Raw genomic sequence first — 27,331 nt, forward strand, 5'->3', positions numbered from 1 at the left:
AACAGACTACTGGTCTTCCCAATTAGAACAGTAGTGAGAGTGACACCAGGCTTAAAGTTATTCTACAGGCTAAAGGTTTTTTACCTTCAGTATGCAGCTCCCCTAATACTTACCCAAGCCCAATCTCTATCCAGCGATGTGCTGTCAATCGCAGCCAGTGGCAGGGCTTGCTATAGGGACACTCAGCAAGGGGAAGGAGCCCACAGCGCCGACAGGAGATCCGAGAAGAGGAGTATCCGGGTTGCTATGTGCAAAACCATTACACACGTTTATTTTTACTTCTTTAATTTATATTTTTTTTTAATAATTTTTACTTTTACCTTTTAGGCTCGGATCACATTTATGCGAATTGGATGAGTTTTGCACTGCATGCGATTTGAATAAAGTGAACAACAATTGATTTCCATTGAAGCTGTTCACATATATTCGGTGCATCCACAGTGTCAATTTAGAGTCCTGTGCATTTTCTGAGCACTACAGTGCGGTTCAGGTGTGAATTCAGGCTCATTGGGTTCTATGGGAACGCTTCTGAATCGCATGTGTTCAGTTGTGTTTAGGATTCTGTTCAGGATTTCAGCATGGATTGCTCGCCTACTACAGGAGTTGACACCCTTTATCTACTATGTATTGGCCAGCACTGAAAACACAGATGTGACAAAAATCCAGTCCTGAGCCTTGAAAATTTGCATAAAAGAAAAGCGCACCTGAACCGCTGAACAAATGTATGTGTTTTTTTTTTCTTTTATTCGCAGTGAAAACTGACATACAATTCGCACTGGACATGTGTGAGCCCAGCCTAAACATAGGTTTGTAAACGTGGTTCTTTGCGGCATAACTGGAGATTGGGGACAGGATCTTGGAGGTTAATAAGGTTAAAGTGGACCTTTTTCCTTCTAGTATCTCCCCCCCCCCCCCCCTCTTACTCTTAAGCTGGGCCATACATTGTTATATTAAGAAGTTTAAAGAGGACCCCTACCCCCAGGTTCCTTCATCCCACCTTCCTTTTAAGCTAGCCATACACTGTTCGTTTTTTTGTTTTTGTTTTTTGGTTCAGCCTGCAAGGTAACTGGAGGGATTCCCATGCTGGGAGATTGCATTCTGACAGTGGCACCCACCTCTGTTAGAATACGCTTATTTGCAGCTGAAGCTGATTGGCTTCAGCTACTGATGGACAGATAATTTTCCAACATGTCCCTTTGCCAGAAGTCTATTAAAGGGTAACTCCACTTTCATGGGAAAAATAGCCTATTAAAAAAATATATATAACCTACAATTTGTGACACAAATCATATTCTAATTGAATGTTATTAAAAATGACCTTTTACTTTTCAATCTGCAGCTCTGTCATTTTCTGTAAATTCAATATGGCTACCTGGAGGTGTCCGATTTTTGGCATCCCCTGCAACAAAAATGTAATTTTTGGTAACATACTCCCAATAGGAAATCACGTCTAAAGGGGTGCAGGCCCTGCAGTTTTCCTCATTAGAGCTCTACAGCTGCAGCAGCTTGTTGATAATTATGAAACCACTCCCATTAAACTCACTGCACAGGGGAACAAAGGATTTCTTCAGAATAACAAAAGGTAGGAATCTGCAACAAAGTTTGTTAAAATCCTTGCAATGTACCCAGAGGAGACTGTTTTTTTTTTTTTCTTTTTTTTTTTTTTCTTTTTCTCAACAAAAGTGGAGTTCCCCTTTAGGCAGTTGACTTCTGTCGAGCACGAGGTCCCACATGCTCGTTAACGTTTGGTCAGTCCAGCAGGCAGTCGCGATCGGTGTATGGCCAGCTTTACGTGGTTTTGTTGAACTGTGTTGTTGTGTTTTTTTTTTTTTTTTTTTAACTTGGCACCTTTCTAGCCCCGCCTGCTTTCCCACCTAGATGAGGGGAGAATGACATAGGGTCTCTCCCACCACTACTTGGGATACCCACTTCACATTTCAGGAGGCAGTGTTATTCTGAGGTAGCTTGCGTGATTCTGTGTACATCCAGACATGACTGCACACTCTATCTGATATTCTGCTACTGGCAGAGATTTGCAGCGTGTCTGTGAATGTGCGATGGATTCCCGTGCATATGAATACATGTGTGCATGCATGGGTGGGAATCCCCCACATGTACACAAATGTGCCACGCAGGTCTTTGGAACCTGGCAGAGACCTGCGGCACATATTGGCAAGTGAAAGATATGTAAAGATGGCAGCTAAGAAGAGGAGCTTCAGGAATAAAGTTGCTCTTTAATCACTCTATCCAATTTGTGGTCAATAACTTTGCAAAATATGTATTTGATTAAACCATGTAAAGATTTTGTTAGAAGTTAATTTGGCAAAAGCTTTTCTGTCTTCTATATTGGTTGACATTTAATAGTATGCAATATGTGGTTGCCTCACACTAGTAAAAACCTGAATTTTCCCAGATTGTGCATTTATTAGTTATCATTGATATAATTACGGTGGATCTATCCCCACTGTATTTTCATAGTACTGCACTTGTTAAGTTAGTATATTATGTCTTGGGCAGTCACTTAGGCTTTTCCAGTTATTGTGTTAAACCTTCATTTTACTTCATCTTACTCCGAGGACTTGCATTGCATGAGGTAAAGCAGCTGTCAATGATTTGATGCAATCTAAGTGCCCATCAACTTGCTGCATGCATTGTGGGTCTTAACAACTCTGAGGATGGTGTAAGCAGATGTGTTATAATGCTCACAGAAGTGCCATACCATACATGTAGCTGCAAGGTTTTTTTTTTTTTTCATTTTTTTTCCCCAGCTATTTCTTGGGGTTTTTCCCATATTATTATTTATTATTATTATTATTATTATTATTATAATTTTTTTTTTTTTTGCAGTTCAGTTGGTTAATTTGCTGTTGATGGAGACATATATGTTAAACTGACTTTTATTTTGCTTAAGTTTACATCATATTTATTTTTTTACATTTCTTTTCCATCAGATTGAGTTGAAGGTGACAGATGAGAATTCGGGACTTCTGAGGCGACCAAAACCCTGTGGAAAAGTCAGATACTGCCTTTTCTACTATTGTTTGTTCTTTAATGTCACAGGGAGTGGGAATATTACTAACAAACTAGCATGCCTATCCAAACTTCTTTCTAACACCTACTGAACTGTCTACTTTTAATTGACTATTAGTTTGAGTGCCGATTAATGACTGTTCTTAAATATTCCTAACATGTAAATTGTATCCCAGGTTTTCAATGACATGGTTTTTTTTTTTTTTTTTCCTTCAATTTAACCACTTGCTTACTGGGCACCTAAACACCCCTCCTGTCCAGACCAATTTTCAGCTTTTAGCGCTGTCACTCTTTGACAATTGTGCGGTCATACAACACTGTACCCAAATTGGGTGGCAGTGATGGGCACTGATTGGCACTGCTAGGTGACACTGGACAGCACTGCTAGGTGGCACTGATGAGGTTCTGATTGGCACCACTGGTGGGCATTGATAGGTGGCACTGCTGGCACGTATGTACTGGTGGGCACTGATTCGTGGCACTGGCAGGTGGTACTGGTGGGCACATATGAGGCAGCTTTGCCTCTTCTGGACCGATGTCCCTTCAGCAGAAGGCGGTGATCGGATTTTTTTTTTCTCCTCACGCTGTCAGCGTGAGAAGAAGGAAAAAAAAAAACTATTACTGATCTTCTGTTTACATCACGTGATCAGCTGTCATTGACTGACAGATGATCGCATGATTGGGGGCCGGGATCGGCCCCTTACTCCGATCTGTGATCACCCGAGTCTCATTGACTCAGTGATCACAGTGCACACCCTACAGGAGGCGCGCGGGGAGCGTGCAAAGGGGATGACGTCTATTGATGGCCTCCCGGCAAAGCAGATCCGCGCTGTAGCCGTTATTCGGCTATATCGCGGATCTGAAGGGGTTAATAGTGAAGCGCAATGATGGACTTTAATACCTAATCAAAACTGGTATTTAGCAACAAGGCTCAATTTTGGATTACTGCACACTTCTGTTCAACAGTAAAATGCATATGAAATGTAACTGCTTCAGAAATTTCTGGTGTGTTATCTGTGCAGTTTAGGGGAAGTTAATCTTCATTCATGCCCTGTATCCAAGAGTAAGAAGTGTAGAAATGCTGGACTGCCCCCAAGCACTATAGCAAATGCCAGGAGTACAAACCATTTTTCTTCATTGTTCACTGAGGGACACAATTGTTGGAAAGGAGGTTGGGACACACTGCCAAGCAATTATTAAGCCAGTTCCTGTATAACCACACCTCTAATCGTCTTGCTTCATATTTTTGCCAGTGGCCAAGGAGGTTGAATATCTTTCCCTGACCTCTGCTGAGAAAAACTCTTGCCTAAATTTTTGCTAGCTTTTTTTTCTTCTAATTTTTCTCAAATCGCCTTTCAGGACAACCTTGGAGAGAGCACAGCTCCGCCCATTTTCCAGGAAACACATGCAGCCCTCCCCTTCCACCGGGGCTTCAGTTATTGTGTTTAGTGTGTTATTGTGTTTCCTCCACCATGGTGGAAGCGCATGCTTGAACTAGGGAGCGGCGCTCTCTCCAGGGTGGAGGGAGAAGGCTTACCTTTGTGATTTGTGTGCAGTTACTATCCCAGCACCCCCCCAGTACGGGCGGGGGATGTCCGGTAGTCCCCGGTCTCTCCAGCTCAGGGTATGCAAGAGCGTTGGCGTCTGTGCCCGGGGTCCGCTGGCATGGCCCTGGTGGTTGGGCGGGAGCCGCTGCGGCGCGTCCCGCATGTCGGTTCCGGGTCCCGGACGGCGGGTGACATATCCGGTGACGCACCCTCCTGGGGGGGGAGGGGGGTGGCGCAAGTGGTTCCAAGTGCCTGGAACACAGAGACCGGCGCTTCCGGTTCCAGCCCTCATTGATGACGCCAGGACCATGTAATTCAAAAATCAGATGGTTTTATCAGTACCCCGCTGCGTTCTCTGCTAAGATGGAGGAGAGACCTACAGCGGAAGCAGGTGCCCCAGGCATCGGTCGGACCCAGGTAAGAGGGGTACAGTGGTATTCTTGTCCATATGGGCTTATGTTGTGGTTGTTTGGTTGAGATCCTCCCTGCAGGGAGCCTGTAGCTGCACGGTCAGAGGTTACTCTGCTCGGACCCTGCAGTTTGGACTAGGTGATTGCTGAGGGATTGCACTGATCAGGGCATGGTTTTCCTTCTGTCTGTTGGTGGTCTACCTTTGCGCTAAGGGTTGGTAAAAAGTTGTGTTAGGGGCCCTTAGGTGAATTTTTTTTTTCTCATTGCAGGAAAAAGCTTTAGGAAAATCCAAGCATTCAAACCCACCAAGTCAGAGGAAATGCCCTTCCTGCAAGAAACCCCTCAGAGATTCATGATAGAAGGCAATGTGCAGGTCCTGTATTAAGGACTTGGTTGAAGAGGAAACGTCCCAACAATACAGGGACTTGTTCTCTTCAGTTCAAGAACTTATGAACTCGTTGAGTTCAGTCAAATCCATGCTGGTACAGAGCCCGGCAGGCCAGGTTGAGTCCCAGCAGCCACCATCCAGCCCAAGGGCATCCACCTCTAGGCCAGTAGAGGTTGTGGATTCAGGGGATGAGGAGGAAAAGTACTCTTCCCTCCCTCAGGGATTCAGACGAGGAGGAGGAGGAAGACGATAGCTTGTACCTAAAGGCTTGGCTATCTTTGGAGGAAGTGGACGACCTTCTGAAAGCGATCTACACTACCCTCAAAATCCAGGAGGAAAAGGTACAGCTGTCGGTTCACTGTAAAATGTACCAAGGACTAGATTACAGTAAAGAAAACTAGAAGCTAAGCAATTGGACTTTAGACTGTCTAGATGACAGTAAACAGAGTGTTCCCAGTCTATAGAACCCTCTCGGATACGGTAAAGAGAGCATGGAAGGGACCCAGAGAGAGGCCCCTTCTTTTCCAAGACCCTTAGGTGGTTTTCCCTTCGAAGATAAGGAGTCGGAGGCATGGAATAAGAAAACACGGGTAGATGCCGTATTCTCGCAGGTTTCCCGTTGCACAGACCTAGCATTCCAGGACATGGACTTGCTGAAGGATGCAATATATAAAAGAGCTCCCTCCTGAAAAACGCGTGGGGTTCCACATCTGCCAGCCTCAAACCCGCTATGGCTTCCACGGTTGTCACAAGGAACTTAGAATGCTGGGTAGAGAAACTGAAAATCCACGTAAAGACAGGTACGTCGCTGAAAGATCTTTTGTAGTCCTTTCCTTTGATACTGAAGGCAGTACATGGCTGATGCATCTGCCGAATCAGTTAAGATGCCAGCAAGGTCATCAGTGCTGGTGAATTCAGCCAGATGTGCTGTCTGGCTAAAAACTTGTTCTGGTGACACAGCTTCCAAGATTAAGCTATGCGGCCTACCTTTTTCGGGTGATCTTCTTTTTGGTCCAGACCTTGAAACTGTCCTGGGCAGGATGGCCGACAAGAAAAAGGCTTTCCCTTTCAAGAAGAAACAACCGATCAAAAAGAATTTTCATGCTTTTCAACAGCCCCACAAAAGTAGGGATCAAGACCACGAAAACCGCTGGGTCTCCCAATGGAGTAAGGGAAGAGAGGAGGAGTTCTCTTCAGATCTCCAGACCCAGACCAGCCCCTTGAAAACAAATGGCTATCTTACCCCAGTAGGGGGAAGATTGTCTGCCTTTCACCTACAGTGGAACAAAACAATTTCAAGCCTGTTCATGAAAAACGTCATCTCCCAGGGATACAGTCTGGGGTTTTCAGAGCCCCCCCCAGCAGATTTTACGTTACGGCCCTTCCAAGGGATCAAAAAAAAGCTTCCGCAATGATGAGCCTGCTGCAGGATCTGTTTCAACAAGAAGTGATTATCCAGGTCCCAAAACATCAGGAAGGCCAAGGCTTCTATTCCCACATCTTCCTGGTGAAAAAGCCTTTGGGGAAGTATCAGTTGATTCTGAACATAAAGATCCTGAACAGATTGATCCGCTACAAACATTTCAGGATGGACACGATCCATTCAATCACGAAATTGCGGACTCCAGACTGTTTCATGGCATCCCTAGATCTAAGGGGCGCCTATTTGCTTGTTTCGACAACTCGGGCTTCCCGATGATTTCTCCGTCCGGCCCTTGACCTAGGAACTTCAGTCTGGCATCTCCAGTTCAGAGCTCTGCCGTTAGGACTTTCATCCTCCCCCAGAATCTTTACAAAGATAGTGGCGGAAGCCCTGGAAACTCTGAATCTAAGAGGGATTTCAGTCATCCCATATCTGGACGACCTGTTTTTCGCAGACGCCGAAGAACAAGTCTTGACAAATCTCCAGGTGTCTCAGGCTCACCTCAAGAACTTGGGGTGGCTCTTGAATCTAGAAAAATCAAACCTAGAACCCATGCAGGAGAGGATGTTCCTGGGCTATATGATAAACTCGGTGCTTCAAAAAGGTTTTCTGCCACAGGAAAAGATGGAGAAGATCCAATCTGCGGTGAGACAGATTCAAACCAATCTCTGTTTCAGTCCGATCAGCCATGACAGTCTTAGGCCTTCTCACAGCATCAATCCCAGCTATTCATTGGGCCATATTACATTCCAGACCCCTCCCAGATGATTATCTTACAAAGATGGTCGCACCAGGAGTCGCTAGAAAAACAGATCAAACTTACCTCAAACGTAAAACGGGCGCTCTGGTGGTGGAGGAATCCAACCAACCTAGCAAAGGGTCTTTCCCCTAGACAAGCGTCTAACAGACGCGAGTTCTTGGGGCTAGGGAGTCCACCTGGATGGCCAAACCTCTCAGGGGGCCTGGTCCAAAGCGGAAGCCTAAAAGTCCTGAAATTGGCGGGTACTGAAGGCGATTTTTCTCGGTCTCTTAGCTTTCCAACAAGTGGTAAAGGGACAACACGTTCAGGTTCTCTCAGACAATACAACTGCAGTAGCTTATGTTTTGAAACAAGGAGTAACCAGGAGCAGAGGACTCCTAGAACTGGCCAGTCAGCTACCAATTGAACAAGCTGGGGTTAGAAGCTCATTGGTTTCTATGCAGAAATGAGCCAGATTTTGCACTTTGCAGCTTTAGTAAATAAACTCCATTGTGTACTTAAAAGTGGGGTATGCCTGTACTTACCTGGGCAGAACAGAATGTGGCCTCATTGTCAGCAGTCCATCTGAGGAGATCCCAGAATCTGCTAGCAGACCTACTAAGCAGAAAGAGTGGTGGAAGCAGAGTGTTTTTGACGATCTCCGAAGCTTTGGGGCAACCTCAAATAGATCTGTTCGCCAGCCAACAGAACTCAAAAGTACAGAGGTTCTTTTCACTCCACCGAGAAGACCAGGCGGTGGGCATAGATGCTTTCGCACATCCGTGGCATCACCAGCTGTGCTACGCCTTTCCCCTGATTCCACTGGTTCTAAGGAAATTTAGGGAGGAAAATACCAACCTGATTCCAGTCACTCCCTTCTGGCCAAAATTACCCTGGTTTGCGACACTACTAAACCTGGCTGCAGAACCTCCATGGATGCTGCCGCCCAGAAAGGACCTGCTAGCGCAGGGGTCTGTGTACCATCTGGAAGCAGACCGGCTATATCTAACTGCTTGGTTTCTAAAGAAGACCTCCTGAAAGCCAAAGGACTGTTCGATAAATTAGTGAAGACCCTACTTTCCAGTAGAAAGGAGGTAGCTCGGGCCATATACCTGAAAGTTTGGAAAAAGTTAAATTCCTGGTGCACCTCTAAGGGCCTCCAGGTCAAAAGTTTAGTGTCAGTCTTAGAATTTCTCCATAACGGAATGGAGAAGGGGCTGGCAGCCAGCACCCTGAAAACCTAGGTGGCGGTTCTATCAGGTTTTTTTTTTTTTTAAAGATTCTATCCAGAGAAGTCTTAATTTCAAGACTTTTTAAGGCACTTGCACGAAATAGGCCGGTAGCCCTTAAAGTTTTCGCCAGTTGCGATTTGTCTGTTGTTTTACAGGGTCTCACGGGAGCGCCGTTTGGGCCCTTACAAGAAGCATCCTTAAAACTATTTTTCTGGTAGCCATCATGTCGGTAAGAAGAGTCAGCGAGCTTCAGGCCCTGGCAGTCAAAGAACCCTTTCTAAAAGTTTTTTCAGACCAGGTGATCCTTCAAACAGATCCAGCTTTCCTATCTAAGGTTTCTTCAACCTTTCACTGTTCACAGGAAATAGCCTTGCCCACTTTCTCCTCGGCTCCTGCTAATCCAGGAGAAGAAGCTTTCCACACATTGGATATGAGGAGATGCCTGCTACAATTTCTAACGGTCACCAAGAATTCAGAAAGTCAAATGCTCTCTTTGATATTCTCAGGCTCACGTAAAGGGGAGAAAGCTTCCAAAAGCACGCTGGGCAGATGGCTTAGATCGGCAATCACAGAGGCCTACAAAGCTAAGGGAGAAATGCCCCCCTCAGGTATTGCTGCTAATGAGATCAACGGCAGTTTCCTGGGCTGAAAGGGCCAGTGCTACGCCTGAACAAATTTGCAAGGTTGCCACCTGGTCCAACCACTCAACATTTCTCTGACATTGTAGGTTGGACTTACTGTCCGCCACCGGCCACATGCATTGGCTCCCCTGCCATGCAGCAGGCACGTGCCTGCTAAAGCTGTTAAAGGGACTGATGTACAGCTAAGGTGATTTGCGGGATCGAACTGACCTGCTGCAGTATAATGATGGCGGCTGATCGGCAAGTGGTTAAAGAAAAAAAAATAACCTGTTATTACTTACCTCTTCTGTGCCTGGATGGCCTAAACGCTTGTGGACATTGCTGGAGAGAGATGGGGCTCAGGTAAGTAATTAGGGGGGTGCTGGGGTGGCTGCTACACACAGAAGGTTTTTTTTTTTTTTATCTTCATGCATATAATGCCTTTACATCAAAAACTTTTGGTACAACTATCTGGATCCCTGCACTTCAGCTGCAATGGCCTTTTACAAGCAACTAGGTTGTTTTTATTTTAGTAGTACAGATAACAGTAATATAGTACCCATAAGAGTACATGATATAACTGAACCGAGTTGTACAAATTGCTGAGCAAATAAAGCCATGTGTGTAGATAATATAGGACAAGTAATCTGTTGCGCTTAATAATAAGCTATTAGGAAAAGCTGCTAACACTAAATTGCTGGATACAATAAACATAATATGGGTATAGGGTGTAGTGCTCAAAATCATAAAATTACAGAGACATAAAGTTGATGGATAAAAGTTCATCTCTAAAAATAGGAAGGAACTTAAGACAACCAGAACAGAGTCCACCAAGAAGAAAAATAATTAGAATACACCGTAGGAATGTAGAAGAAATTATGTAGATCCCGTCACCTTCACCCAATATAACTGACACTTACCATCAGTGTATGTATATACACATAGATTGCGTTCAGGTAATGGTAAAAAATGATCCTTCCAGCTTAAATAACATTCCACTGCATATGTGTTCCAAAGAGATCCTTTTCCCATTAGACCAGAAAGCAGACTAATAGAACCCTTCCTCTCAGCAGGATCTATGGCCAGGTATATTCAAAGGCTCAGGCTCGTTAATCATATAAATGCAAAGAGTAAAGAGAAAACGCTCATTGCGCAGACATCCAATCAAAAAGTATTTATTGCACAAGGAGAAGTATAAAATAAACTCACATTTGGAAAGGAGTTCAAAAGGCAAAATAGGAAGAAGCGAACAGCACTTCAAAACCACAAGGTAATTGCTGTGCTTCCGTCCGTCCGCGTACTACGTCACATGTCTCGTAGCTCCACCCATGGGACGTAGGACGCAGACGGACGGAGTCACAGCCTCTGTCTTCTGACCATCCTCACTTGATACTGAGTAGAGACAGAGGACTCAAAAAAAAAAATCCTAATTCTAAATCCGAGCTGGACATGTACCTCTCAGATCTGGGAGCCAGCAAAATGAGGCTGGTTGCCATGGTGATCAGCATTTCCTTACATTATTTAACTGACCTATTTACACACGTTTATAAACACTTGGTAAATTTGTGTGTAAACAGACCCAGATAAATCCTGATTGCCACTGCCCATAGTGCAATCCCTTGCAAAGTAAATAGCCCTTTTGCCTTTAGTGAATCAAGCTTGTGGTGTCTACTGCATGCACACTTGTAATTGATGCATTAGGGGTTGATTTTACTAAAGGCTTGTAGGCTGTTCACTTTGAAAATTTTCTATAGCTTAGTAAATGTTGTGAAAATTCACTTTGTAAAGAATCAAGCAAGGAAAATTTGTATTTTTGCTTGCATGAGATTGGATGGTGGAAGTTGGCAGTTTGCAGAAGTTTCAGTTCCCTTGCAAAGTACAAATTCCCTTGCGAGGTGAACAACTTGTTTAGTAGATCAACCATTTCCTCTCTGCACGCACACACATAAGCGAGTGACGCAAAACAATTGCCTTGTGTTCAGACATTCATCCATACAAAGACCTTCGTTGCACATATTTAGAGCAACGCACCTCTCTGATCCATGATCACAAGACACTAGGCTACGGACAAGACTCACTAGCTTTGCTAACACTCAGACTCATACTCTGGCTCCTAGCACACAGATACTCTCTCACACTGAAACACACACAGGCACTTGCGTTAAATGTTGGCTGGTTTCTGCAATAGCAATCATTAGGACTGCAAAAAAGAGACTTCAATGCGAGCTTTAGGTGTAATTATTTACTTACATCATAAAGCCTGAATGGAATACTCCCAGAACATTGCTATATGAGGCCTAGTCATTACTGCTCTCCTCCACCATCACAGGAATTAGCTTTTTCACTGATTCAAACCCCTTCACATGCTCTTTCTCTCCCCCTAATGCAGTAGCTCTGAGCTCAGCGTTTGAAAGCTCATGCCTGTGACGGAGGTATGCAGTAACAGCTGGGCCTCTTTTAGTCTTAAGAGCATTCAGTCAGGCTTTGTACGTAAATGGCCTACACTTATAGCAATGGCATTATTCAACTTTAGTCACAGCTGCACAGTTTGTTTTTATCTACAGACGCCCCTTATCTGCATAGGCAGTTTTTTTGTAAAGGCGAACTAACCCTTTAATTAAGAAAAATATCCAAGGCTGCAGTTATAAATGAGTAAAGTTGTAACAGTTGGGTAAATAAAATAAAGCAGCAGTAATTTTAAATATGCCGTAGCCATGAATGAATGCTTTACGTTGATCCAAGATTGTGTACTATCTAACAGTGCAGCTCTGTTACTGACACATTGCAGTCATTTCTTTCCAGTGCTATCTTAACCTGTCTGATTTCCTTCCATCTTCCCTCTAACAGATCTATCAGTTTTTCATTTTGGTCTATGTTTTGGATACTGATTATTTCTCTGTGAACATTTCAGTGGTCAGGTAATTTTTTTTTTTTTTTTTAATAGAAAACTAAAAACAAGAAGAAAACAAAGGATGAGAAATGTGGCTCCGAATTGACCACCCCGGAAAACAGCTCCTCTCCTGGCATGATGGACATGCATGGTAAGTAAAGAAAGTGTCACAGAAGCACAGTATATATTGTCTTATCTTTTTACCATTTACCAAAGAAGCTGTATTACTACATAAGTGTTCCAGCTTTTATTTACCAAAAATTGTGCATGCTAATGCTCAAATGATTAAACTGCTGCTTTTGTTAAGACACACGAGTTAACTTGCCATTGTTCTGAAATCTAACAGTTCTGTGTTTGGCAGGAAAGTGTGGTAATTTAGGGAGTAACGTACCTGTTTTGGGATTGAGGTCCTCGGGTTTTGCACCTGTTAATGACTGCTACCAATTTACATTGCACTATGATCATATTCTACTTGACTGCAGCTATTAATAGATGTGTTTCAGGCGATGTGAATTAAATAGGCTCATATTAACTGTATTGTAATAAATGGTTCCTCTATCCTCAACTAGTGCATGCCCTGGTCTATAATGGTGAAGCAGAGTAGGGACGAGGAGGGGGGGTGATAGAGACACATGGCATTGAATATGACAGCTTTGTAACTGTTGTTGTAGTGTTCTGTTGACAGTCCTTGATGCAACGTCTGAGCTATGTCCTGCCCCACGCATTGTCTTAGCAACTAAGTGCACACTGATTGGAAGTTTGGAAACAAGATGTCAGATTCCTCTTAACCTCTTCTTTCAGTATAAAGGGCTATGGCCAGAATCTGTGTCCTTCTACTAGGTATTTAAAAGTTTCTTACCTTTCAGATGATAATAGCAACCAGAGCTCTATAGCAGATGCATCACCTGTGAAGCAGGAGAACAGCAGCAATTGCAGCCCTGCCCCAGACAACCTTAAGATCCAGGAAGACAGCACGGAGTTGAAGTCTGAGGAGGCTAATTCTAATGCCAGTGAGCACCAAGATTCTGAAGGTGATACTTAGTAAAAATCCTATGTTGCCTCAGTGCTTTTACTGACCTCTAGATTTTGGTTAGAAAACCTGATTTATTGTGCATTTTTAATTTTAATACATTGCTAGAGACATTAACATTCGTGTGTAAAATATTCACTCCTAGGCAGAGCTGTAATTATAGGAAATTATTGTAACTTTGCTATGTCTTCTAATATGTTTGAACCACCACTGTAGACACTGGAAAGAAATGGCTTCTATAGTAATCTAAATTACTTGCAAAAATTGCAGAGCTGCACACTGCTTCCAATCTTGCATACAAAACTTAATTGGACAAGTGGCAGCGACTATACCTGACCCTCTCCTCTGACCTGTTTTCCAACCTACTGAGGTTTAATCCACATTTATGGAAAACGCACTGTATGAAAAGGTCTATAATATCTGGATGCAATTGCAGATAACGGCAGTCCTAAAGCTCTTTCATTGTGATGATTGCATAAAATGTACCTCTTCTCTGCATCATTCACCCTATTTTAATTTTTTTTTTTTATTTATATTTTTTTTTCCCAGGCGGAACTGCGCTTTAAATGCATTATATACCCCAAAATACAACAGTCTGCTGATTTTTAAAATTTCACATAAGGAGAGCTTTATTTTGACACTACATTGAGACTCGCACGGGAAAAAATGTTGATTTGCGACAGTTGTTAGCACACCATTAGTGTAAAGTGGTAGTAATGTCCATTTTTTGATTTATACCTACAGGTAAGCCCTTGAACAAGGCTTACCTGTAGGTACAGTAAATATCTCCTAAACATGCACAGTGCATCTAGTGATGTCACGGGCACATGTGCACTGCTATTTCATTGGATGGCATGCCGTCCATTGAGTGGGGCTTGGGAGTGAGTATGGACAAGTGCTTTCTATGGGGCACTCGAGGGGGGGAGCCCAGAGTGCACTGCCGATGGGGGACCTGAGAAGAGCAGGATCAGGACTGCTCTTTGCAAAGTTATTGCACAGAGCAGGTGAGTATAACATGTTTGGTATTTAAAAAAGAGAGCATTTGATATGTATTCTGTAATGTTTTATTTAGTAAGACAGAGCAAAAATATTGCAATACAATATCAAGTGACTCGCTGCAGCCAGAATTCACTTTTTGATTATTTAAAGCAGTAAAAATCAAATCAAGCTTGCTGATTGATATGAATAACTGCAGCACACTTTTTTTTTCTTTTTTTTTTTTTTTTTTTTTTTTTTTTTTTTTAGGTTTAGCAGTTCTTAAAAACTGATGGAATTTAGTATTCTCGTATTAATGGTTTCTGTCTATGCCTTTTTCAGTTACTTCGGGTCAAAATTCACAGTCGTCTGTGGAAAGTTCACTAGTCAATTCAGAGAAAACTGAGCTACAGTCTTCTGTTGATAAAGATGCTTCTACAGAAAACACTAAAAATTCTCAGGTAAAGCATAGAGCAGCTCCATACTGTGCATCTTTGAAAGGTAAAATTACTCAAGTGAATGTATGTCTTCTTTATTCTGGTCAAGACTAATGCTGGCCATACACAAATCGATTTTCAAATGAAAATATTCATATAAAAATTGTATATTCGATGACTGACTGAACTAATGTTTCTCAAATATTTAACATTCGATTTTAGAATTGAATATATTTCCAGAACAAAAACCAAATACATTGTTCGAAATCTGTTCATTCTAGAAAAAAATTAGCATTATGTTCTTTTGAATTCTCTTGACTTTGGTTGAAAATAAACGTCGATTTGGCTCCACTAAGACTAGAAAATTTAATTAATTTTCTTAAAACAAAATTTTTCTAATATCTTTTTGTGTATGGTCAGCATACAAAAAACAAATGCCAACCAAATTGGGTAAATATGAAATACTGCTCTTTCAATAAGCAGATGAAACACTAGACTCCTTTTCATGTTTACCTTTCTGGTCTTATCTGTGTTAATAAAACATGGATAGTGCAAGCTGACTGTAAACTGCACAGAATTCCCCGCTTTTTGTACAACAGAAAATTATTCAAACTGAACCGTTTGAAGGTGGCTAGCTATTTTTAAACAGAGAAGGGATATGGGAAAGGGTCAGGAAGAGGGAGCTGGAGGATGAGTTCCTTGGGATGGGAGGCTGCAGGTTTTAGCAGTAGAAAGGGGGTACTCATGTAATCTTTTAACATGTTTATTATAAGCTCTTTAACTTTGTCTATGTTTTCAGTCTTTTGAAATCTGCAGCTTTTAATTAAATAATCGCTGTTCCTGCCATTAAGGTCCTTGGTCAGGCACAGTTATGGGGTGTTAACAATCTCTCCCAATTTTTCTCCTGAATTGTCACCCTGCCGCTTCTGCCCCTGACTGAGACTAAATGCAGCTGTGCTAGCACACATTGTGCAGGTATAGCGCACTGTTGAGAAGCTGGTTCAGAACAATGATGTGCAGCTGATGTTGGAGTGAGTGTATGTACACAGGAAGTGGCTGAAAGAAGCTAGAGGAGATCAGCAGCACTGCGTTACAAAAATGGATGAAACAAATGAAATTATATTTTATGGCGGAAAACATGGCAATTATTTGATGGACAGGTCTTTGGTGAACAAATTGTTATCTAGTTTGAGTTTAGTTACTTTAGCTCCACCATTTTTTAATGTTACTGTAGTATGTGTCTTGTTGTTTTCACCCATTTAGATGCCAACCATTGTGTAATTGTGATAACTTTTTCCCTTGTGATTTAGGATTCTGATGATGGTGCCCCTCCAAGCAAAAAGGCAAAATCTGACAGTTCGGCACAAAACACCGAAGCAGTCTAGACTGTCAAGCTAAACTTCTTTCTTTTATTATTTGGGGTCGGTTTACTGTAAGGTACATTGGTTACTGCAACTATAGGACAGCCTTACTGACATCCTTGTCTCTTTAATGAGAATAGAACTCTTTTTATCTTCTCAACCTACAAAGCAAAAATACAACAATGCCTGGACAGGAGGCCAGGACTTGAGGAAATGGGGGAACTTTCTGTGACAACTCAAAATACCAATGACAGTCTTTTGAAGTGGTTGTTGTAAACACTCAGGAGGGTCTACGCACTGTTTTCTGTAGTCATTTTTACATTTGTGTTGCTGCTGTATATATGTTTTCCATTTTGCTATTTAACATGTAAGATATTTAAAGATGGTACCTGTTCAGTTTTAAGCCTCCACGTGAATTTCCATAATTCTGGTTTTGTTACTGTGCCTTTTTGGTCTAGGGATTTTTATTTTAATATAAAGTTCCACATACAGTGGATAAATATGTTAAAAATTTGTAGCAATTTAAAAATCATTCTAAGCCATTTTCACAAGTAGACTGAGCTGATGACTTTATCGAAGAGTATTTGAATGCCTTTTTATCATGCACCATTTATCAGCATCAATGCATTCCACAGTCTGACTGCATTTGCTAGCTTGCTTTAACTTCTAACGCATCATAATGTTCTTAAATCCATTTAACAACTTCCCTCTGTTCCAGGCAGCTAACTCATTCATTATGTTTTACTACAGAATCAGTGGTTTATCCATATTTGTAGATTACTCTAAAAATAACTGTTTTATGACCAAGGGTTTAGTCAAAGCAGTATTTTTTACTTTACTTTGTCTGCCAACTGCTACATTATTTTTTATTTGATTAAAAAAAAAATCAATAGAAATCAATTTTATAACTTGTCATTCTAGTTTGATGTGTGAGTTGCTCCTACAAGGACAGCACAGCCTAAGGCAGTATAAGGGTTATATGCTGGTGCTTTGTGCATTTTAGGCTGTGTGTGTGTGTGTGTGTGTGTCTGTGTTTTTTTTTTTTTTGTTTTGTTTTGTTTTTTTACAAGTAGAACCTGTTTCTTTTTTTAATTGGTATTCTCAGCGTATCGGTTTTAAGCTAACACTACAATTTTCATCCCAGTAATGTAATTTTAGACGTTTGTATGCCAACTGACCCATACATCAGTACATCGTACTCAGATTTTCCATCTGAGAGTTTATGGTATTTTTGCCTGTTCAGTATCGAAGAGGATAACTGTACAAATTGCTAGGCTATTCAGGTTTGCCAAGCAACAACATTTCCCAAATCTGTGATAAATTTGGACACCTAATACTAAGTCAGGCTTGTGGTAAGCTGCTCCATCTACGTGTGTGTGTGTGTGTGTATCTGCTTTGACTTGGATTACGTTTTGAAGCACCGTGTTGGGTACACAGCCCTAATGTGATTCCAATCCATATCCAGCTGCACTATTCTTTGGTTTAAAAGCACTAATGGTTATCTAGTAGTAGTTTAATTTGCAGGACTTTTTACAGTTAAATGTATAGGTACTACATTTTCAATTGGACAGAATCTTTATTTTTACACATTTGCTCATAAAATTATCGTTTAAGCCCAAATATGATGACGCCCTAGTGAAGTGCAAATGCTGAAAAATAGAATGAATGCAACCTTTTGTAAAAGCTGAACCCCCCCCCTCACCGCAGATGCATGCCTACCTTGGTGTTTACATCCAGCACAGCAAGTCTTCACTGTAACGACTGCATCTGTGAGTTGCAGCCAAAATAAGACTTCTAAGGAACCATTGATCTGCTGGATGAATACAGAGAAACTATCACTGTCAGATTATAGCGTGTATGCTTCTCTGGAGGGGGGGTGGGGGGTGGATTAGGTCAGGGGAAGGGGGCAAAAAGAATAAATGCACTTATCCTTTAAATTGTATTTAAAGTGTTACTAAACCCACAACTGTAAAATCAGGCTGTATATGCAGTATAGCATGCTAGTTAGAACCTAAGGGTTTAGTCGTCTGTATTGTGTAAAAAGGCTGTTTGATCATGTCTTCCATGATCCTCCCCTTCTTTTACATTCCCCAAACCATCTCCTGAAAGAACAAACCGAGCATTAGGGGACAAGCTGCACATGCTCAGTTTGGTGTATGTTGCTAGAGTTTTTTTCTTCTTGGGAGGGTGCTTGTGATTGGCACAGGGCCAATCAGCACTGTCCAGACAGAGGACCAGGAGTCATGTAGCTTCATAGGACAATCATAGAAGAATGAAAATTCCTCCCAGAAGCTTTAACCAGACACTGATAGTCAGAAGATTGCTATATACTGCTGATAAGAAAATGTTTTTAGTTACTTAACTACTTCCGGACCACCCGCCGTCGTTATACGTCGGCTGTTTGATGTTAACTACCGGGGTTATGTCAGCAGATAGCTGCCATAACTCCGGTATCTTTTTAAACAGCGGGCTGTCCGCTTTCAGATAAAAGTGGTCTCTGCAGCTGATTCGCTGCAAGATCACTTTTATCGGTGGTGGGAGAGGGGCTTACCAGAGCCGTCTGTAGCAGCGGAGACGATCGGGTCCTTTCCTCTAAGAGACAGTCGAGTAAGGGAATGATGGCCCCCACTCGGCTCCATACCATTGTGTAAGTGTAAATGTGAGATCTGAGGTCTTTTCGACCCCAGATCTCACATTAAAGAGGTCCTGTAATGCTTTTTTTTCTATTACGGGATTAATTATTAAGGGATGTTTACATTCCTTTATAGGAATAAAAGTAACCCCAATTTTTTTTTTTTTTTTTTTTTTAAAGACAGTGTAAAAATAAAATAAATAAATAAAAAAAAAAAAAATTAAAGCGCGCAGAAGCGAACGCATGCGTAAGTTGTGCCCGCATATGAAAACTGTGTTCAAAGCACACGTGAGGTATTGCTGCAATAATTCTAGCAAAAGAACTCTGCAACTCCAAACTGGTAACCTGTAGAAATTTTTAAACGTTGCCTATGGAGCATGACATGTTGGGTATCAATTTACGCGGCGTAACATCATCTTTTTACAATATAGAAAAATAGGCCTAATGTTACTGTTGTCTTATTTTTTTAATTCAAAAAGTGTATTTTTTCCCAAAAAATTGCGCTTGTAATACCGCTGTGCAAATACGGTGTGACATAAAGAATTGCAATGACTGCCATATTATTCTCTAGGGTGTCTGAAAAAGAAAATATATAATGTTTTGGGGGTTCTAAGTAATTTTTTTAGCAAAAAAAGCTGATTTTAACTTTAACTTAACTAGGCCTGGTTTTTAACTGCTTGCCGACCAGCACACTACGATGTACGTCGGCACAATGGCACGGCTGGGCAAATGGGCGTCCCTGTACGTCCCCTTTAAGATGCGGCTTAGTGGGCGCGCGTACTCCTTAAGCGTGCCCGCAGACTCGATGTCTGCCGGGGGCCAGCGATTGTGACACAGATGCCTATGTAAACAAGGCAATTCCCTGTTCTGCCTAGCAACATGACAGAGATCTACTGCTCCCTGTTATCGGGAGCATTGATCTGTCATGTTGTAGTGAGCCCACCCCCCCCCCCCCCCCCCCCCAGTTAGAATCACTCCCTAGGACACACTTAACCCCTTGATTACCCCCCTAGTGTTTAACCCCTTCCCTGCCAGTGTCATTTACACCGTAATCAGTGCATTTTCATAGCACTGATCGCCGTATAAATGTCACTGGTCCCAAAATAGTGTCATAAGTGTCTGCAGCAATGTCGCAGTCACGATAAAAATCACAGATCGCCCTCATTACTGACAAAAAAAAAAAAAATTAATAGTAAAAATGCCATAAACCTATCCCCTATTTTGTAGACGCTATAACTTTTGCGCAGACCAATCAATATATGCTTATTGCGATGCGTTTATTTTTTTGTTTTTTTTTTTTACCAAAAATATGTAGAAGAATACATATCGGCCTAAACGGAGAAAGAAATTTTGTTTTTGTTTTTTTTATATATATATATTTTTGGGGGATATTTATTATAGCAAAAAGTGAAAAATATTGCTTTTTTTTTTTTTTTCAAAATTGTCGCTCTTTTTTTTATATATAGCACAAAAAATAAAAACCGCAGAGGTGATCAAATACCACCAAAAGAAAGCTCTATTTGTGGGGAAAAAAGGATGTCAATTTTGTTTGGGTGCAGCGCCGCACAACCGCACAATTGTCAATTAAAGCGATGCAGGGCCGTATCACAAAAAGTACTATGGTCAGGAAGGGGGTAAATTCTTCCGGGGCTGAAATGTTTAAGTGGTTAGCCACTTCCGGACCGGCTCACACCGGTAAGGTGGCCCCCACCCGTCTCCATACCATTTCAGGGCGGAAGCGATGTCAAAACCTCACTTCTGCCCATAGATCTCAAACCTTTTTTTAATCTATTTTTTTTAACTGCTTGCCGACCAGCTGCTGCAGTCTTACTGTGGCAGAATGGCATGGCTGGGCGAAACGACGTTACCTTATGTCGCTTCGCCTTTTGGCCACTCGGGGCGAGCGCACGCCGCCAGAGGCGCGCACCCGCAGCGTGTGCCCGGAGTCGATGTGAGTGCCCGGTGGGTGCGATGACTGCCAGACACCCGCGAACGCTCATGACAGAGCGAGAACTGGGATCCATGTGTGTAAACACACAAATCCTGGTTCTTTCAGGGGAGTAGAGACAGATCGTGTGTTCATATTACCAAAAATATGTAGAATATATAGCAGCCTAAACTGAGGGGAAAAAATTACTTTTTTTAAAAAAAAATTGGGGATCTTTATTACAGCAAAAATTACAAAATATTTTTTATTTTTTTGTTTTTGTTTTTAAAGCGCGAGAGCAAATATTCTAGCCCTAGACCTCCTCTGTAACTCAAAACATGCAACCTGTAGAATTTTTTAAACATCGCCTATGGAGATTTTTAAAAGTAAAAGTTTGTCGCCATTCCACGAGCGGGCGCAATTTTGAAGCGTGATATGTTGTCTTATTTTTTTAATTAAAAAAAATGTATTTTTTCCAAAAAAATGTTCGCTTGTAAGACTGCTGCGAAAATAGGGTGTGACAAAGTATTGCAACGACCACCATTTTATTGTCTAGGGTGTAAGAAAAAAAAAAATATAATGTTTGGGGGTTCTAAGTAATTTTCTAGCCAAAAAAAATGTTTTTAACTTGTAAACACCAAATCTCAGAAAGAGGCTCGATCCTTAAGTGGTTAAAGAGGAACTGCAGTCTGCTCACATACATTGTAAAAAAAACATCTTTGCCATTCTGAAGCTTCCCTCCAACCACTTTGCATATTATTCTATATATACCGTGATTCTGTACTTGCCAAATATGCTGTAGAAATCTCCCTCTACTGAAGCTGCTTCCTGTTCACTTCCTGGATTTACACACAGAGGCACACCTCCAGCCCTGCAGCTCTCATTGGCCCACTTATGACTCCTCCCCCCTCTCTTCCTGGCAAACTCTAGTGAGAGAGAGCTGTGTCATAAGCCTAGTCTTTTTACCAGACAAACAGGAAGTGGGCTGTAGAAGGTATTTACTGCCAAGAAAAAAGTTAACTATCCAAAGTTAAAACAAGGGCAGAGGATTTAATAGATGGAAAGTTGGAAAATAATGACTGAAGGTCTGCTTTTAAGCAATTGCATTTCCATGTTCTGTGTACTGTGGGAGATCAGATATAGCAGGGATATGCAATTAGCGGACCTCCAGCTGTTGCAGAACTACAAGTCCCATGAGGCATAGACACCCAAGCATGACACCCAGAGGCATGATGGAACTTGTAGTTTTGCAACAGCTGGAGGTCCGCTAATTGCATATCCCTGAGATATAGGGAATGCAGGGTCCTGGGTTTAGTAACACTTTGACCTGCAGCAGCAAAGTTGGGATAACACCCACATTATGTGTTTTGTTCCCATTCACACAGCATAACATTAAAAAATGTGTAAATTGCTGCCTACATTTAAGCATGCTCCTTCTTCTTTTTTTTTTTTTTTTTTTTTACTTAAAACCCCAAAACTGAAAATCATTACTTAGCCTTTAACTTGTATGTCATGTTTATAATGGGCTGGGGAGGTAGGTTTATCATGATTAACCCTGTGTGTTCTGTGCTGCCAGACCTTTATTATCCAGTTACAAGCTAGATTTGTACAGTGTCCTACTAAAGGGTTAAATATATCAAGGCTTGTGTTCTGCATTGTATGTTAATGCCCCTCTAGTCCAATCTGTCCCTGAAGTGTCCCTAAATTAGCACATTGCAAGTTTTATTCTGAAAAATACAAGCTGCCTGCAAAGTTCTTTCTGTGTATAATTCTGCTTCAAACTAAAAAAGGTAAGAAATATGTTTTTAAATATTTTTAGGTATGCTGTGTAAATGGGAACATATAATATATTGTGGGGATTTTTAAATTTGGCTGCAATGGTGAAAATGCACTAAGTACAGATGACATATGGCATCTCAATACAGAATTTGAAATATGCTTTCATACAGGAAATTGTTTGCAGTGATGTTTGTACATATACATTTTGCTTTGCTGTCATTCTGCATTTTTTTTTTTGCATTTTTTTTTTTTTTTTATACCATTAGAGAATAAAAATAAACTGAACTTTTTTTATACACCCTTTCTTCTCTAGTTTGATCAGTTTCAGCCTTGCTTAAGCATGGACTGTTTATCTAAACCTGAACCTATATGAGGGGAGAATTTCAGGATAGTGTTGACTAATTTTCCTCTGTAGGAATATACCTCAAGACCTCACAGTACATGTACATTTTCTGTGTATATATTAAAAAAAGAGCAGTTCCATCATTGTGAATGCTACATATATGGTGGTAAAATTCTATCTAACATAAGAATGTATCTATACTGTTATACATTGTCCATGTCAACAAGTGAAGAATGCTAGAAAACCATCATTGTGTTCATTTTAATAGATGTACTAACAAGGAAGGACTGGAAATCTGTACAATTGCATGGGAGTTGTTGTTTTTTGGTTTAACTGAAAACTGTCTGGTTCAGTTTGGTTTTTTACTTGAAAGCGGTTTAACTTTAATCATGTTCCACGCAGTGATTATTAACCCTTATTTTGTGTTAAAATAATGGAACCACATATATATACCCACTGCTATGTGAATACATAGTTATCTACTGTGAAATCACAACAAATGACATTTAAAATTCCAATACAAGGACCAATAATTTGTAAGCTTACACATTATAGGCCAAATGTTCGGGTAACTGAGCCATCTGTGAGAGTTGTCCTGCTCAATCTTTCTTTGACAATACTGATAGAGTAGGATCCGTAAAGCAGTTCATGTGGCTTGATCTTTACGTTCATATGCTGCCTTCATGAGACAGTTTCCATGTTCCAACATATGTCATAATTTAGCATGATGAACTTCCAGATGTAATAACAGCTGAAGCCTCTTGGAGGTAGTTTAAAAACTCAGGTACAATGGAAATATACCTGCAGATTGGGTCTCCCTTTCTGAAGTGAGAAATCCAATTTCTAATTTGGCCAAGTTTGATAGTCAGATCTTGCATGTGCTGCCATTCAGGTATGTCCAAATTGCACAGATTGTGTAGGGAGCAATTGAAACTATTATTTGAGAGCCGCAGCCCCATGCCTATGTGGGTCGCAAATGATCACGTTTTCCATTATGCTGAGACAATTGCCAAACTGATAACTACAAGACGAAATATGCAACAGTAACTCTTACCCTGCCGATTATCAGCAGAGGTAGTTTATAGAAAGCTTTCGCAAGTAGATTACCCGCATGTAAAAAGTGCTCTTTCAGGGCGAGTTCACACCATAAATTGTGCCCGAGCACTTGTGCAGTTTTGCACATCCCTGTGGCCCATTAATCTCAAAGGGCTGCTGAATGCGCTAAGTGCAGAGGTGTGATTTTTAAAATTGAGCTGCATCAAACTGCATGGTGATGTGGTACCATGCAGTTTTTGGGTATGAACCAACCTGCATTTGCAGAAGGCAATGTGTTCCCATGTGGTGCTGGAAATGTGCATTTCCTGCATTGTCAGACTTACATTTATCATTGGATTTTTTTACATGTACCTAAGTGACTTTGCAAGCATGCCTTCCAGGTCACCAGAGTTTGTCATCTGCGCTGTAAAGGTCAACATGAAAAGGGGTAGAAACTGGAAGATACACAAGGATTTGATTGTTTTGTTAAAATCAGGGCAAAGTAACTGGTTCAATTTACAAAAGGCAGTTTCCGAAGCTTTTACTTCCCATGCTTCTCCACTAGCATAGCTTTGCACCTCTCTGCTCCCTCATTTGACGGTGCTCAGTTATGATTAGAGGTGCACCAAATGGAAATCTTGGTACTGAAACCAAAAATGCAGGATGCGCTTGGCCGAAAATTACTTATTTAAAAAAAAAAAAAATTTATATATATATATATATATATATCTTTCCATTGTGTATATATATAATTTGCATTATATTTGACTTTTTAACATAATTTAATCATGAATTGAATATGGATTTATTGTCGACCATTATCTGCACCTTTAGTGCAAGAAAAGCTTAAGACAAAAGCAACCCTTAAATTGTCTGTATGTCTTCAAACTGGTCGGTTGCGCATCCTTTGTGGTGTTAATCTTGCTGGCTGCATTTTTGCTCAGTTAAAGAAAAAAGAAGAACCTCCCCGTTATAATGCATTGAAACCACAGCAATAACGCACCCTTTAAGTTTTTGATGCTGTTTTTTGAGTCACATGACCTATGAAAAATACACCATAAGCACGGTAAAATCACATGCATTTTTGGCACAATTATCGGCACCGTTTTCCTCTAAAACACGATTTTCGACCCATATGTTTCGGCTGTCGAAATTTTGGTGCACCTCCTACTTATGATGATGGTCGCAAACACCAACTGGAAATACAATTGTTCATACATTGTGGAGAGGCAGGAAGAGTCACACATTCCCCCATATTATGAAAACCATGGTATTGTTCTAGGCTCTGTCAAAGTATAAGGAATAGTAAGTAAATGATGTCGACTGCCTCCTAAAAAGGAAACCTGCATAATAAAGTGAAAAATAAAAATGCAGTTTTTATCCTTGTAATATAAAAGCCACAGTAATGACTGAGAATAGGTTTATTGTATGTAACCAGTCAGAGGGATATGGCGACCGATTAAATTGGATTCGTGTATCTATTCATTTCACAAGCCAATGAATCTGCTTGCTTGTAATAATGCATCATTTTGAGGTAACTTTTACTTTTTTCTTGGTGCATAACTGTAACAGTACTTTTCACCCTCTGTGCATTTAGTAAAATATGAATGCTTGAGCTCACTGTCATCTGTAGATTGATCACCAATGCCTCACGTTCTGGACATTTAACTGGCTAACATTCTGATATTTGTAACTTTTTTTTTTTCATGTATTTATTCCATTGGTAGTTATGGGTTTGTACAGTGTACAATTTCTTTTGGAAATAAAATTTCAGAACCTTGTTTATGTATTTCTACTTTAATTTATCACAAAGTAAAATTGGTTTTCTTGGACATAAAATACAGGACACAGGCTCTTTAATCATAACAACTGGGTTATAAGCATCTGCCTTCAGGTGACTAGACATTGGAAAAAAGAAAAGGCTGCAGGGACATCCCCCTCTAATTCTCCCATCATGTTTGATCTGCAGTTGCCGTGGTGCTGCACATGTGATCAGTTATGACACCAGCCCTTTGATGGCTTGACAGTTTGGTTGAGAGCACAATCAACTGTGAAAGTTATCATTCACAACATGCCTTAAAAGTAGGGTTGCACCGATAGCGATACTGGTATCGGTGCCGATACTAAGCATTTGCACGAGTATCGGTACTCGTGAAAATGCCCCAATACCCAAAACTGATACCTTCGGGCTCGGTACTTTCAGCTGTCAGCAGGAATTCCCTGCTAACAGCTGAAAAGTAAAGAAATAAACGCTGGCAATTATTGGTTGTTAAGGAACGGGGTCGCTGAGTCCTTAACAACCAATCACGTGTCCTCAGGATTTCCATCCCTGCCTCCTCCTCCCCTCTCACCAGCTATTACCAGGCTCGGGACTGCAGGTCTGTGGAAACTTCCTGCATTAGGGGTGAGCAAACCCAGCTCCCCCCCATTCCACTGTCCTCCCCCCTCCTGACGGCTGCAGCTCTCACAATTAGCTCTGCTCCGCTCCACTATTTCTGTCACAGTCCGGTGAGTTCTGTGTGACCTCCCCACAGATCTGTCCTTTCCTTGTTAGCTGCAGGGCTCTGTGTCCGCACTCAGGCTGGTGGAGCCCCCTTTCCAGCAAGCAGAGACACACGGCCAGCACCACTGCAGCAGGGCAGTGTGTGATTAGATCCCCCCCATGTGTCAAATACTAAATTATATAGTGTTATACATGAAACTGACACAGAAAAGTGAAGTCTAATATCAATGCCTAAAGGCTATGTTTCCACTAGTGCGTCCCCAAAGTTGCGCGATTTACACTGCAACTTTACAATGCGATTTATGTTGCAATTTGATGCGACTTTAAAAACGATTTTGATGTTTTGCGATTTAGCCAGAGTGATGGAATTCCTTATCCTGCTTAGTTACTTCCCCTTCCTGTCTTCCACACTCACGTACATCAATATAGGAAGTGATGTATTTGGGATGAGCAGAGATCATGTGCTTCCGTAGACTTCCGTGGAAGTCGCAACAAAGTCGCGGTGTCAGACATGTACATGCGACTGCATTGCGACTTAATACCTTTCTATGGAGAACAAGTCGCACCGAAGACAGAACAAAGTAGTGCAAGAACCTTTTTTGGAGACGCTACGATCTGAGTCGCACTAATTAGAACGGGGACCATTGAAATACATGGGATTTGACTTGTCATGCGACTTGACATGTGTCAAGTCGCAGTAGTGGAAACATAGCCTAAATGTATCTTGGCGTGCTATAATCTGAAAATTAGCATCTATAGTGTCCATGTAATTGCAGCAAATAGGACTGTTTGCAGTTGGGAATCGAACAATATGTATTATATATTTAGAATTTGACACAGCAGCGCAGCACATATATTTATACTTATTTTTGGTGGGGAACATACACTGGGTGTTTGCACCAGCTGAATGTTTATTTACGTGGCAGTGCATACATTTTGTTTTTATTTGAATAGAGAGCAGTAGCCAGGATTGTGACTCCCTCCCCACTTTATCAGCCCTTTTTTTTTTTTTTTCCTCCTCATCTAGCA

At 41.3% G+C, this 27,331-nt stretch overlaps 1 protein-coding gene across 2 annotated transcripts in view; it reads left to right on the forward strand.

Annotated features, from left to right (window-relative positions):
• Positions 1-25,584, forward strand: part of BCL7A (BAF chromatin remodeling complex subunit BCL7A) — a 55,266-nt gene extending 29,682 nt beyond the window's left edge. The window contains exons 3-7 of one of the 2 annotated variants that reach the window (XM_073626826.1): positions 2,952-3,014; positions 12,335-12,431; positions 13,147-13,311; positions 14,628-14,746; positions 16,033-25,584. In XM_073626826.1, coding sequence (XP_073482927.1) covers positions 2,952-3,014; positions 12,335-12,431; positions 13,147-13,311; positions 14,628-14,746; positions 16,033-16,107 — 519 coding nt within the window. In that variant the 3' untranslated portion in view covers positions 16,108-25,584. The remainder of the gene's footprint in view (positions 1-2,951; positions 3,015-12,334; positions 12,432-13,146; positions 13,312-14,627; positions 14,747-16,032) is intronic. The other variant, XM_073626836.1, reaches the window with a different exon arrangement.
• The last annotated feature ends 1,747 nt before the right edge of the window (positions 25,585-27,331 follow it).

Source organism: Aquarana catesbeiana, linkage group LG01, assembly GCF_042186555.1.
Source record: "Aquarana catesbeiana isolate 2022-GZ linkage group LG01, ASM4218655v1, whole genome shotgun sequence".
In the NCBI taxonomy this organism is placed as follows: domain Eukaryota; kingdom Metazoa; phylum Chordata; class Amphibia; order Anura; family Ranidae; genus Aquarana; species Aquarana catesbeiana.